The sequence below is a fragment of the Primulina tabacum genome, chromosome 16, assembly GCF_025594145.1.
Source record: "Primulina tabacum isolate GXHZ01 chromosome 16, ASM2559414v2, whole genome shotgun sequence".
NCBI classification, from domain to species: Eukaryota; Viridiplantae; Streptophyta; class Magnoliopsida; order Lamiales; family Gesneriaceae; genus Primulina; species Primulina tabacum.
This window is the reverse complement of record NC_134565.1, coordinates 35,187,857-35,200,935: the sequence shown is the minus strand read 5'-3', so window position 1 is coordinate 35,200,935 and position 13,079 is coordinate 35,187,857. Positions and strand designations below refer to the sequence as shown.

At 32.3% G+C, this 13,079-nt stretch overlaps 2 protein-coding genes across 3 annotated transcripts; one reads left to right on the top strand and one right to left on the bottom strand.

Annotated features, from left to right (window-relative positions):
• Positions 1–757: 757 nt before the first annotated feature.
• Positions 758–3,058, bottom strand: LOC142530126 (putative lysophospholipase BODYGUARD 1). 2 transcript variants are annotated; one of them, XM_075635910.1, is made up of 5 exons: positions 2,812–3,058; positions 2,459–2,723; positions 1,942–2,153; positions 1,611–1,872; positions 758–1,305 (listed from the first exon to the last, which is right to left on the bottom strand). In XM_075635910.1, the coding sequence occupies exons 2-5, from the start codon at positions 2,717–2,719 to the stop codon at positions 979–981; spliced, it is 1,062 nt and encodes a 353-aa protein (XP_075492025.1). In that variant the 5' UTR covers positions 2,720–2,723; positions 2,812–3,058; the 3' UTR covers positions 758–978. The 2 variants fall into 2 exon arrangements, with proteins under 2 accessions (XP_075492025.1, XP_075492024.1); XM_075635909.1 differs by having other exon boundaries at positions 2,807–3,056.
• A 3,432-nt stretch (positions 3,059–6,490) lies between these two features.
• On the top strand, positions 6,491–9,214 carry LOC142529272 (CEN-like protein 2). Its single transcript, XM_075634754.1, has 4 exons — positions 6,491–6,863; positions 6,969–7,030; positions 8,726–8,766; positions 8,861–9,214. The coding sequence occupies exons 1-4, from the start codon at positions 6,660–6,662 to the stop codon at positions 9,079–9,081; spliced, it is 528 nt and encodes a 175-aa protein (XP_075490869.1). The 5' UTR covers positions 6,491–6,659; the 3' UTR covers positions 9,082–9,214.
• Positions 9,215–13,079: the final 3,865 nt, after the last annotated feature.

Below are 13,079 nucleotides of genomic sequence, written 5' to 3'. Positions count from 1 at the left end.
TCTTTTAAACATTCCTCAACTGCACAGTTCCATATCTGAACAATTTTTGAAATACATCTCATTTCGGTATGAGATCGGTTCATTCATGTTTCCTTCGTCTAGAAGCCTGCAAGGTGTCACTCATTGTCCATGCAACCTCATAGCACCGGCGATCACTTCCCGCCCTCATCGGCCCCAAGCGCCACAAGGAAGATATGTTGAAAGATGCAATATAAAAGGTTAATCAAAATGAAAAAAAAAAACTGCGGTTCTTGTATATGTTTTATTAATAAAGTTTTAATGACATAATTTACGAGAAAAAAATTCTATAGATTATGATACAATGTGTATATAATAAAATACATTTGCAGCAAAGAAATAATAATACGTTTGACTCCAACTGTCTTGCTTTCTTCTAAAGTCAAGACTTCCTTCGTAAGTCAATCAAGCTCGAGCTAAGTTTGTGTCTGATACGAGGTTCGAGCTTTCGACATATCTTGTGTTTGGTTCATTTACAATCAAAAGATTTCATTTTTTAGGTCACTGAGTCTCTGGTCTAGTTGCATCTTTGTCCCAAAAAAAGGATTAGATTTCAGGCCTAATCTAAACAAACAGACTTCATTTAAACAACAGTCTCAATATCCTCATTGACATTAGAAACTTCAGTTTCGCCTTGAAATAAAGTATATAAATAAATAAAATTTGAGGTCAACTACCATCGACAACGTACTTGATTGATACATTCAATTTGGTTCATCTTCTCAAAGGACCTACCAAATGAATAAACAAGGGTGTGATTTCATTCTCAAATTCATAGTTTCTTGAAACAAACGCCAAAATGTCACTCTCTTATTCACACTTAGTGGCTCAAACTCGATTACAAGTTCATGAATCTCAATGAACTACAACAAGAACGACCAATAAATTTTAAAAAAATCTATTTACGAGCAACTGCCTTATCCGCCTACTGAGTGCATCACCGAGCGCGAATGGAAGAACTTAGTCCTCTGCTTGAGGTCTATACAACGGAGGATCTTCGCCAAACACCAGAGACCTTAAAATGACTTCACAGACTACACCATCATACACCAGCAAATGCCCTCCATCCGGCACTTCATGATACCGAATCCATGGCAACTTTTTGGAGACGTATCTTTGCAACTGGTATGGTACGATCTTGTCCTCACGGCCCTGCCAGATGTGCACCATGCTTTCCTTTTGAGGGCATGGATCATGTATGTCCATTGGATCAAACTCCCACTTGCCAAAAGCAACGATAAAGTCACGACGTAGGGAGTCAAATACAACTCGATTCCTCAACTTGTTCTGCATAATGCAAGAAGATATGTCATAATCGATGAATAGTCCTGTTAAGAATGCATAATTTAAGTACTTTAAGTCTGATAGAAGAGTTGAATTCAAAAGATAACAGGGGTGGATCCAGGAATTCAGAAGGGAGAAGGGGCATAGCAGAGGAAGGTGAGGGTCACTAAATATATTTTGAGGGCAAAAATGACGGTTTACTAAAAAATTACGATCAATATTTGAAAAAACTGAGCATAAATTCAACAAGTGATCCATTAGAAACGCAGCTTTCACCCTTAACGAAATCAAATCCAAGAGAAAATTACCCTACTAAGCAATTGGTACCCTGGTGAGTGCTTCAACACCTCTAAATCTTTATTGCTAAAAAATTTTGTGTTTCGGTCAAGGACAGTCGAGGATGGAAAAAGTTTCTGAGTTAGCCACCAATGCAATAATCCAGGAGAGTGGCTCGCAACAAAAACAGCCCATTTCGAAAGGCCCTTGCGGTAATCGTCATTTGTAAGATCACTAGGAAGAGATGGCCACTTATAATTTATGTACGGAACAACAAGCGCGGCACCTGCTAATCTGGTAAAATAGAAAGAAAAAGAATGAGAACCCATATTGGAACATAGAAGCGACTTCTCGAAATATTACCGGTCGGGTATTCGTTTGAGGCAACTCCAGATAGGGTAACATCCAAGGGAGACTCCAAGAACATAGAATTTGGATCCCAATTGTAGCTTATCAGCTAATTCCTCGATGTCAGATGCTTCACTCTTTAATGATCTTTTCGGGTTTGGATCACTTTCACCATATCCGGCTCGGTCAAATAGCAAAAGGCATATGCCCAACTCATCTAGAAATTCCTGAATACAGAAGCAACATCAGGCATTCGTATTCTCACAAAACCAAGTTCCTTATCAACATATTGTTAGCAACTGTCTTCTGTAACCAACAAAATCAAACTTGAGACTTCGAAAGTCTGGACTATGAAAACCTCTACTACAAGCCAGCAGGATTAGAATTGAGGATCGGACAAGACTTCGAAATAAACAAGAAATACCATCTTGATGAACCACACTAGGATTGCACACAGGGTTTAAAATATTAATTCAAATCACAAAAAAAGAAGTGGAAACAATTAATCAAGAAAGGAATGAAAATTATTTACTTGGGAAGCCATGAAGTTCATGTCTTTGGAGCTCCCAAAACCATGAATTACAACGATTATGAAAGTGGACTTGTTCTTGGGCACTCCTCTTTCTTTATAAGCCAAGAATCTCCCATCACTTAACCTAATTCTTAGTGAATTCATGATATGCAAATCAGCTCCTGAGGAATCGTCGGCGACCACAGGAAAATCAGGCCGTGTCGGCCGCTTTGATAACCCCAAACATCCCATCATCATATTAAACAATTCCCTAAACACCATTCTTCTGCAAAACACAAAAAGATAGAAATCTTGAAATATTCATCTGGGCCAAAAAAAAACCAACAATCAGATTCGAAATGGGATCACCTTACAAAAGAATATCAGGATATCTGCTGATTGATTTTCAAGTTTGAAGTCTACAGATCTTTGGAAGTAGAATGAGGCTCACTTGCTCTTCTTCTGCTCAACTGGTGCCCCTTTGGAATTACAGTCTTGCTTGCTTCAAGCTTCGAGAGCTGGCAGACGGGCAGTGCCCCTGTGCGAGCATCAATGGCCCAAAATCAATGGCACACCCATCGGGTAGCTACCCGAAGGAGCATCGAATTTCCCGGTAGAAATATTCCTCTTTTGACACAAATAAATTAAGGTAGAAATATTCTGTTAATTAAAATTTCGTATATATTTTTTTATTTTTAAAGTATTTTTCTTTATTCTTTTTTTTTTAAAGTATTTTTCTTTATTCTTTTTTTTAAAAAAAAATTAATAACATGAGCCGTGCTGTATTTCAATTACAAAATTTGAAAAAAAAAAGTTTATATTTTAATAAATATAATTATTTTATATAATTTTATATTAAAAAACATGATAAATCGAATAACAGTTAAAGTATTGCTATTGTTAATTTATTTTATATGATTTATTTTTTTGTCAATATTAATAGGTTTTCTAGATAACAATAATAAAAGATAACTATATTTATCAAAACGGAAAAAGAATAAAATTTTGAGATAAAATTTTCAAATCCCTGCCACATCACTTTAGAGCAAATTTTTGTTTAAAAAAAGTTATTATATTATATTTTGGTAATAAATGAAGTTTTTGTATTATTTAAATAAAAAATATTATATTATGCTAGTTAATTATTTGCCCGAAGTCACATTTCACAAGTTCGAAATCTCTCATATTCGGGAAGCAATTCAACAACAAAACATTCGACCAACACTCTATTATTTTTCAAGCAAAAGTTTGGTCGAAGAAGCAAGCTAAGCAGCACCGAATTCTGAACAACACTTTAACCTTGTTTGAGTCCAAGTTCGAGCATCAAGAGAATATCATTTCGAGCACCAAGTCATTCACACTTTATTTCGAGAAAAAAACAGGTAAGTGGGCTTAATTATAAGTATGTTTTAAAATAATGATGTTCATGTTATTTTTGAAAATTCGATCGTACACAACACGTTTCATGGCCTTTGATTCTGTATATGTTTCGTCTCACATGATCCATTTTTTATGCTATGAAATCTTGAAAATGTATTGTTATGATTCGAATTAAAAGGGGTAAGAATATTTTTGAAACATGACAAAATAAGATAAGGCTATGATGCGGTGAGTTTTAATAACCTATATACGGCCTCGCCCCCTTAGAGAACTAACAGTTATGGACTGATCAACATATCAAGGAGATAAATAACAGTTCTCTGTATAAGTTGATACTCCAATTATGATATGTTTTAATACATTGTTCTGAATTCTATTTGTCTCATTTATGTATATTTTGTATTCTTGTATACAATTGGTACCCACATAATGAGTGTTTATCCAAACATTCACCCCCTTACTTCCTTCCCCAGATAAGGGAGAAGATCAAGTGGAAAAAGGTGAACAACACATGTTTTGGGATTGATGATCAAGTTCGAGACATGAAGTTTCAAGCATCGATTTTAGTTTTATTTTTCTTTACGTTATCGCTTCCTCAATTGTGCTATGCACTGTAAAAACAATTCTGATTATATAATAGACTGGTTTGTACCTATTTTATACATTACATGACTTGTTGTTTTGCGACGATGGCGCGTCTCGGTTTCAGAACATAACAGTATTTTCACCTGGAAATGACAAATGATAGGTACCATGCTCATCAAATATTTTAAAATATGTCTCAAGGAGGTTTTTGAAAAAGAAAATCTATGTACTTTTTATGGAAAATGCAGCATTTTTAAGAACATCGAGGATATGGGGAGTAGTACTACTAGACCTCGAGCTCTCGTTTTGTTCTCTATACATGCTTTGATGTGAAAAAATAAAATATGAAAACCAAAGCATTACAAGGAAGAAATTGGGAAAATAAATGTGATCAGAATTTTATTTAACTATTTTCGTAAAACGAACATACATGTAGAGTAGTTGTACATAAACCTATTATATTGCATGCTACTTTTCCATGAACCCGGATTTACTATATACATCGGTTCACTAATTTTAATAATATTTTTATTTTTTATGAACATTAATGGACTGTAATTTTGTACTAACTTATCGTCATAGATTTTTAATTTGGTTGTAAAAAAAATTTAATAATTAGTGACGTCGACACATAATTTTAAATTTGGTCCCCACGTATTTCATTTTAAAAGGGCACAATATATTGTCGGGCCATCTGGGCAGAAAAGTGCTAGACGTAAGACGTTGAACCAAAGCTGATTTCAATCGTAGTAGCAAAAAAATAAATATGAAGAGAAATGGTCTCGTAAGTTTGTTTATTTTGTTTTTAGTTAAGTATTCAATTTTGAGTTTTGATCCTGTAAATTCACTCGGTTAATGATGGGACGTTTTTATTATTCCATGTATGTGTGAACCTTACAAAATTTAGAAAATGTAAATCATATTTTCTCATATTTAGATAATATTAATATTAAAAAAGTATACACTTCTCGATATGTTTTTTCAAATTGAAATCTCCAATATTGTTTAGATCATAATAATGAACCAACCATAGTTTCACCGCCTAGTGCATTTTTGAAAGGTTAACCTAACGGATAACACTAAATAAATTAGTCATTTCTACATTGAAAAATGATATCATGATTTTATCATAGAAGGAAGGATACAATGTGTTAATCAATTATATAGTATTACACATATAAATATGACACAAATCTCTACTTGTAATTAAATAAAATTATATAAAAGAAAATTGGTCTTGGCAATTCATCTTTCAAGATTCCTTACTCGTTATTCTGAGATTGCAGTATTCCTTATATAAAAAAAAATTATAAAAACAAAAATTCAAATTCACTTCTTAGCACCTTATGCAACTTGAAGTACATCTATCAAATATTTGCAAAATCAAATCGATCAATTCAAATACAATATTGAATTTTGTCTATTCCAACAAGTTACGAAATTTGAAATCCATAATCTCAAATTCATTAATTCAAGCTCAACTTACAATTTATTACTTTTATTAATTCTTGAAACGATCACCTCCCACCATTATATATATTATAATTAAATAATGTAGCAACGCAAATGTAGTCTTGGAACTAAAGGTTCAGAAAACCCATTAATTGCCTTTAAAAAAAAGGAAAAGAAAAGGAAAGAAAACCCATTAATTGGAGAATAATCCTTTTTTACCTTAAATACTAAAGATCATAAACCTTTTCTGCAAATTCCCATTTGCCTTTGATTTCCCTTTTAAAATTTTAAGTAAGAAAGGCAGATAAAAAGCAAGAATCTAGCTCCTCCAATGTCAAATCATCCTTTATTTACATATAATTTGACTTTTACTTTCAAGAGTTCACTGTCTTAAAGAACATAACCCTGGTTCAGGTTAATTAGATCCTACTTGTGGGCACTATCCTCACTTCATTTCAACGGGTAAGATCCTGTCACACGTACAATTTCAAAAAAAAGTGGGTGCTATATATGCATGGACAAATCTTGGCCATCCATCTTATCATGGGGCAATGCCCACATGGGTATAATGAAATAAACATCATTGTTCTGTGGTTACATGCCGGACAATCAGTAAGCCCATTGTATATACATGGAAACTAATATACTTTAATGTGTTCCACTGGCTTTGAAATTATCTAAAAGTTGCTCAATTAGTAGGGTTCTTTCTTATTGCCACTATAAATACATGGGATTTGCTATTCCATTCTCCGCAAAGCAAAAATCATCTCAAGAAAGAAAAATTTTCTCTTGAAATACATATTTTATGGCAAAAATGTCATCAGATCCTCTGGTAATCGGTAGAGTGATCGGAGATGTCGTCGATGATTTCTACCCCAGTGTGAAGATGTCGGTGACGTACAACTCGAACAAGCATGTGTACAACGGGTATGAGCACTTCCCTTCCACAGTTACTTCTAAACCTAGGGTTGAAGTTCATGAAGGCGACATGAGATCATTCTTCACCCTGGTAAATATTGGGTTTTTTTTTTCCTTTTTGCTATTTATAATTATAATTTCAGTGAATCTTGTCAAGCTTACTTGTTAAATTCTTAATGGTTTATTTTTGTTTCAGATCATGACGGATCCTGATGTTCCAGGACCAAGTGATCCATATCTCAGAGAACATTTACACTGGTATGCTTAATTATATCATAAATGGATAATATGTCTGAAAATATAATGTTCCCCACCTTAAAAAAAATGAAATAAAATCTTTAGTGCTTATTAGGTTGGGGACACGTAAAAAATTAAATATTCAATACGGATTTGTAGTAATTCTTTTTTCTATCCGCCGTAAATTGTGGTATATATGACTATACGGCCATGAAGTTAACTATGTACTGTTCATCCCAGCTGATATTATGAATCAAAGAATCTATTTTTATCCAGGTTATCGATGAGCATAACCTGATTTTGTTAGAGTTATCAGTATGCAAATATATATGGAACATCAAAGATTTAATTTTTGACTTTTCGGATTCCGAATATAAGATCTAGTCTGTCATGAATTCATCAAGTATTTTTATATTTAGTAGTTCAATTATTGTTAGAAATTGGGTATTGACTCTGAAGTTCAGTTATATATTCATTGCATTTCATCTTAATTCATTAGTGTTTGCAATATATTATTTTAAATTCTTCTCAATTTCTACTTACAATTTCTAAACATTTCATTGGTTATAAGTTTGAAAACACATAAAATAAGTTATTGCAGACACTACCTTAATTTTTTTTGTTTCATATTCAACAAACAGATTATAAAAGAGCACTTGTCTGTGCATATCATTTATTGAGAGAAAGTCAAATTTTCTTACCATATTAAACGCTCTATTTAAATAAGTGTCAAACACAGTGAATTCATATATTTCATCACGATAACACATTTGGTTTTATTTTATTTTATTTTAAAAAAAGAATGACATGTCAACTTAATTTTAACACACAAAATAAAATACTAGGTTGCGTTTATCTTCCATGATAAGCTAATATACTATGAAAAATAATAATTATTTATCACTTCTTCGGTTCAAAAGAAGCCTATTTATCCAAATCAAGGATGCTCTTTTTATCTTCATACGAATATTATTAATCTCATCGAACCAAAAAAATCAATATGAAAGATGTAATATGCAATTCTAACTCTAAAAAATGAGTAGGTCTCTTGTGAGACGGTCTTACAAATCTTTATCTGCGAGATGGGTCAACCCTACCGATATTCATAATAAAAAGTAATATTCTTAGCATAAAAAGTAATAATTTTTCATGGATGACTACCCAAATAAGATATATGTCGCACAAAATACGACCTGTGAGACCGTCTCACATAAATTTTTGCCTTAAAAAATATAATGTTTGAAGGGTTAAATGTAATTACAACATATATATTCCAATAACGCCTAATTGTCTTTAGTCAAGGGATTACTTGAACAAAATATAATATGGGAAAATTGCACTTTTGGTCATGTGTAATTGAGTATTTACGATTTTTGTCACTTGTATTATCAAATTTCAATTTTAATATGTTATATTTGTTTGTTAATAATTTTAACTCTTTTTTTTCGATATGACACCAATATAATATTAACATGTGTAGAATCACATCAGCATTCCTGCCGACAAAGGAAGACTAAAATTAGATATAGATCAATTTGTGATCCTATCTAAATAATTTGGAGTATAAAGGCATATTTTCACACACATCCAGATCAACGAACACAGCTTACAATCATGCAACGCCAATTATTCATACCACATGCATTATATGTTGGCACATGTTTATCTTGACCGCACCACACTGACAAATATAACTTGATTTGACAAAATTCACAGGATAGTTACAGACATCCCAGGAACCACGGATTCCTCGTTTGGTATGCGAAAATCCATTTGATTAATCTTAATATTTATTAATTAGCAATATAAAATCAATAATGATCAAGAAAATAATAAAATACTAAAAAACAGGGAAAGAAGCAGTAAGCTACGAAATGCCGAGGCCGAACATCGGAATCCACAGGTTCATATTCCTGCTGTTCAAGCAGAAGAAGAGACAATCGGTGATGAAACCGCCGATCTGTAGGGACGGATTCAATACGAGGAGGTTTGCAGAGGAGAATGAATTGGGTCTTCCTGTTGCCGCTGTCTTCTTCAATTGCCAGCGGGAAACTGCTGCAAGAAAACGTTAGCGGCTTCCTAGGTTTTCACTGGAATATCATTATTTGCAAAATGGGTTTCAAAAATCAATGGCTGATCGTCTTGTACTAAGTGATTTTGATTTGCAGAAGTTTAATGGGGAAAATAAAATAATTCTTCGATCTCCATGAGCCAATAATTATTAATATTATGGTGATCTATGTTTGTAAAGTTTTTATAATATATAATCTAATTGACTTGTACTTGTTTTATGTTTAAAATTTAATTTACAAGAAAAAGAAAGATGATAGATTAAAAAAAACATATTGTATCAAAATTATAAATTAGACTAAACCTTTTTTTTAACTAAAAACTTGTAACTGTATTGATGATAATCGTTCACTATAAGCTTAATCAACCAATCAGCTCATTTGAATAAAGATTCAATTACCTCTTAGCGCTTATGGCAGGAGATGAGGCAAGACGGAAATTCACCATTCATCCAAACAAAAGATGACGGGGAAGAAAAAGTAAAACATGCAACATAGGTGTACCTACTCTATCAGGCGATCTAAAAACATGAAAGAAATCTGAAACCACATGTTTCTGCATGATTTTTCAATCAGACTAAAACTTTTTAAATGAATGTTTCATTAGTATTAATTTTATATCCTATTATATATATGCTATATATAACATGATCCCTTGGTTTTAAAATACTTTAGTCACCATGCATTTGGAGCTATTGATTTTAAATATGAATGACTCGACACAACCACATTTAAGTCAAAAATTTCAAAAACGTGGAACCTAAATTTATGTGATCCAAGAAATCATGTTCATTTAAAACTAAGATTAAATTTAGGATATAGGTGAAGAAAAAAAACATTTTAAACTACACATGATATACTTCACAGAAGAAAGTTGACCTGGAAATAATTGGCACAATGAAGATTATCCTTAGAAAATAGCACTAGTTTAATTTGATTGATGTTTTTGATACAATAATTATCTCAAAAAGAAAATCAATCGAAACGTGATGTTTGGACTGCTCTATACGGTTTAAAAAATTCGAGTCCCGTTATTATCAACAATTATATATATATATATATATATATATATATATATAAAACTATTAAGAATCAACTAAAAATTTTCTATGACTGGTATAAGGCATCTAACTACTTTGAAATCACGATTTTCTTTAAAAAAAGTAAGTAATCAAGTATACACACATATAGATCTATGCTTCTATGTATAGTATGACATCTTTAACTACTTTAAGCCATGCCTGCCATTTTAATCGAATATTTTTCGTACAAAAAAATCCCACTTATTAATTACCTTTTATTTGTTAGGATTATCTTAGAGTGCCGTTGAATGTGACAGCAGGTACTATAGTATTTTAGGTAATTTTAATTGTCTGTTTGTGTACTTATCTACAAGATTACTTGTATAACCAAAGGATAAAAAGTACACAGAAAATGTTGCTATGATCAGTACCCTAAGGTTTCTGTTTGAATTGCATGCATTTTTCAATTATGACAGCGGATTCGAAGGCTTTTTTAACGTTAAATTTGCTGTGAGAAGAGGACAATTGATTCGCCAATTAGTGTGGTTGTTTAGCTAAAGGATTTGGACAAGACTGATGTATACATTTTTGTAAGGGTTCGTTGCTTTGAAACGACTGAAACCGAATCTTATTAAGTATACGGTGTAGTCTCGAGCAGAGCCGTCCGTACCTGTGCTGAATGAGGCCTGAAACGAAAATTAAAAAATGGACCCTCTTGTTATATTAAACTAGATAATAAATCAAATATCATATTTTGATTACTTTATGGCAAAACACTCACCCCCAACTTATTTTGTAAATGTTATTTTATCTAAAATATTTATATAATTGGCCAAATTTTTGGGTTCATCCACCGAAATATTTAACATATATTTTTTATTTAAATAATTTTTTTTGAAACATTTTGTTTAAATAATTATATTATCCCTCAATAAAAATTCTTTCATTTTTATATAATTTTACAAATAAGATAAATAAATAAATAAAATAAAAATTAAAAATAAAATATAAATCTTAAACAAATTTACTCAATTATCCTATATTTATCTTCCTTTTTTTTTCCAATACATATTCTCTCTATAAAAACCAATTTACTCAATTATCCTATATTTATCTTCCTTTTTTTTTTCCAATACATATTCTCTCTATAAAAACCAATTTACTCAATTATCCTATATTTATCTTCCTTTTTTTTTTCCAATACATATTCTCTCTATAAAAACCAATTATAGAGGCTGCCGTACTTTTTGAGCCTATCCGGAGGCAAAGACTAGTGTGTGTTATTTTTTCAAACTAGCTTGTATGGGGCTCTAGGACAAACCAATGGTGGAACTAATTTTAAAGTTTCAAGAATATCTAGACTAGGATAAATAATTGATTTAACTTCCCTGTTGACCAACTATGTTATGACAAAAATTTGTGTGAGACGATCTCACGAGTCGTATTTTATGAGAAAGATCTTTTATTTGAGTCATCCATGAAAATTATTACTTTTTATGCGAAGAGTATTACTTTTTATTGTGAATATCAGTAGGATTGACCCGTCACACATATAAAGATTCGTGAGACCGTCTCACAAGAAACATATTCCCATGTTAGGGACCAAATTAAAGTTATCGACTATTTAAAATTCAAACAGTGATAATTCAATATGATATGAGTGATGAGCAGGTTATTTATTTTTCAATCATTTACTTTATCATGAAATTAAATAGAGAGCCCAAGTCCAATATCGTTGAGTTACACAACAAGTTTGTATCATTAGTTCAATCTTAGTGGACTCGGTCTGTAAATTAATTAGTAACAAAATAAAATAATAAAAAAAACATAAAACATGCATATTATATTTTAAAAAAAGATATAAATTTTTTGATCTCTTCTCGAGTGACTAATATTCAGAATGATTGCTTCTGAAATCACACTAGTACTGCTACATTCAATGATTGGAATCTTATCCAACCTTGTTCAAAGCGAACATAAAATGACTCAAACTACAACTGCCGAATACGAAACAAAACATGCATGCACAGTGTCCTTTCTACGTACGTACACACCTAACACTTGGGAAGATAGAATCACAACAGTTCCAACCGTAGCTGTCGTGTTTGACAGAGAAGTGACCAAGTACAAGACACCCTCCTCCATTTATCGACAAGTATTTAGGGATTAAACAACAAGACCTAAATGTATAGCTTCAATCAAATGTTCTCAAATATCTACTGGTGTGAATCTTTTTTTTTAAAACAGGGACATTCAACTTTTGCATGCATGCTTTATTCATAAAACTGGGATGGAGCAGATATATAGCTAGCTAGCCTAAACGTATTTCCTTTTTTACAAGTGAAAGTGGCTAATATGTATAGAATAATGCCACCTTTCTGTTTTCAGCTCCTTCATGCTCTTGGAGGATGCGATTTTAAGGCCGAGAATTTTAATGAGTTTGTATAAATGGTGATTATTTTATGATCCGACTGTTATATTAAAGCTAACAAATACAATAATACAATGAGTGACTCGAATTCTGGATATTATTCGTCGCATATATCACTTATCCCCGCCATCTTGGGACAGATCATATCAGCACTAGGTGCAACGAGGACTAATTAGAATAATTGACCGAGCCGAGCTCCTCACGTAAATATCCAATCTCCCGACCCATGGAGAAAGAGGCATCAAGGAAGCTTCTCAAGTAAATATCCAAGCTCACAAGCAGCTCGGATTGGCTCGGCTCGACTCCTTGCAATACAACTAGTCTCCTCCCCAAGAAACCCAACCCCCACCCAAATAGAAACATACCCGCGAATTCTTTCGAGTTGGTAACTGCATTTCAGACTTCTGATTAATAATCTAAACATGCCTTAATTTGCATAATAAGTTATAGTTCTATTACCCAACAATTTTATGATTGTAACCTAAACCCAATTGGGCTTAAATAAGATTGGATCCTTTCGTATGAAAGAGCTGGCCTGATCATAATTA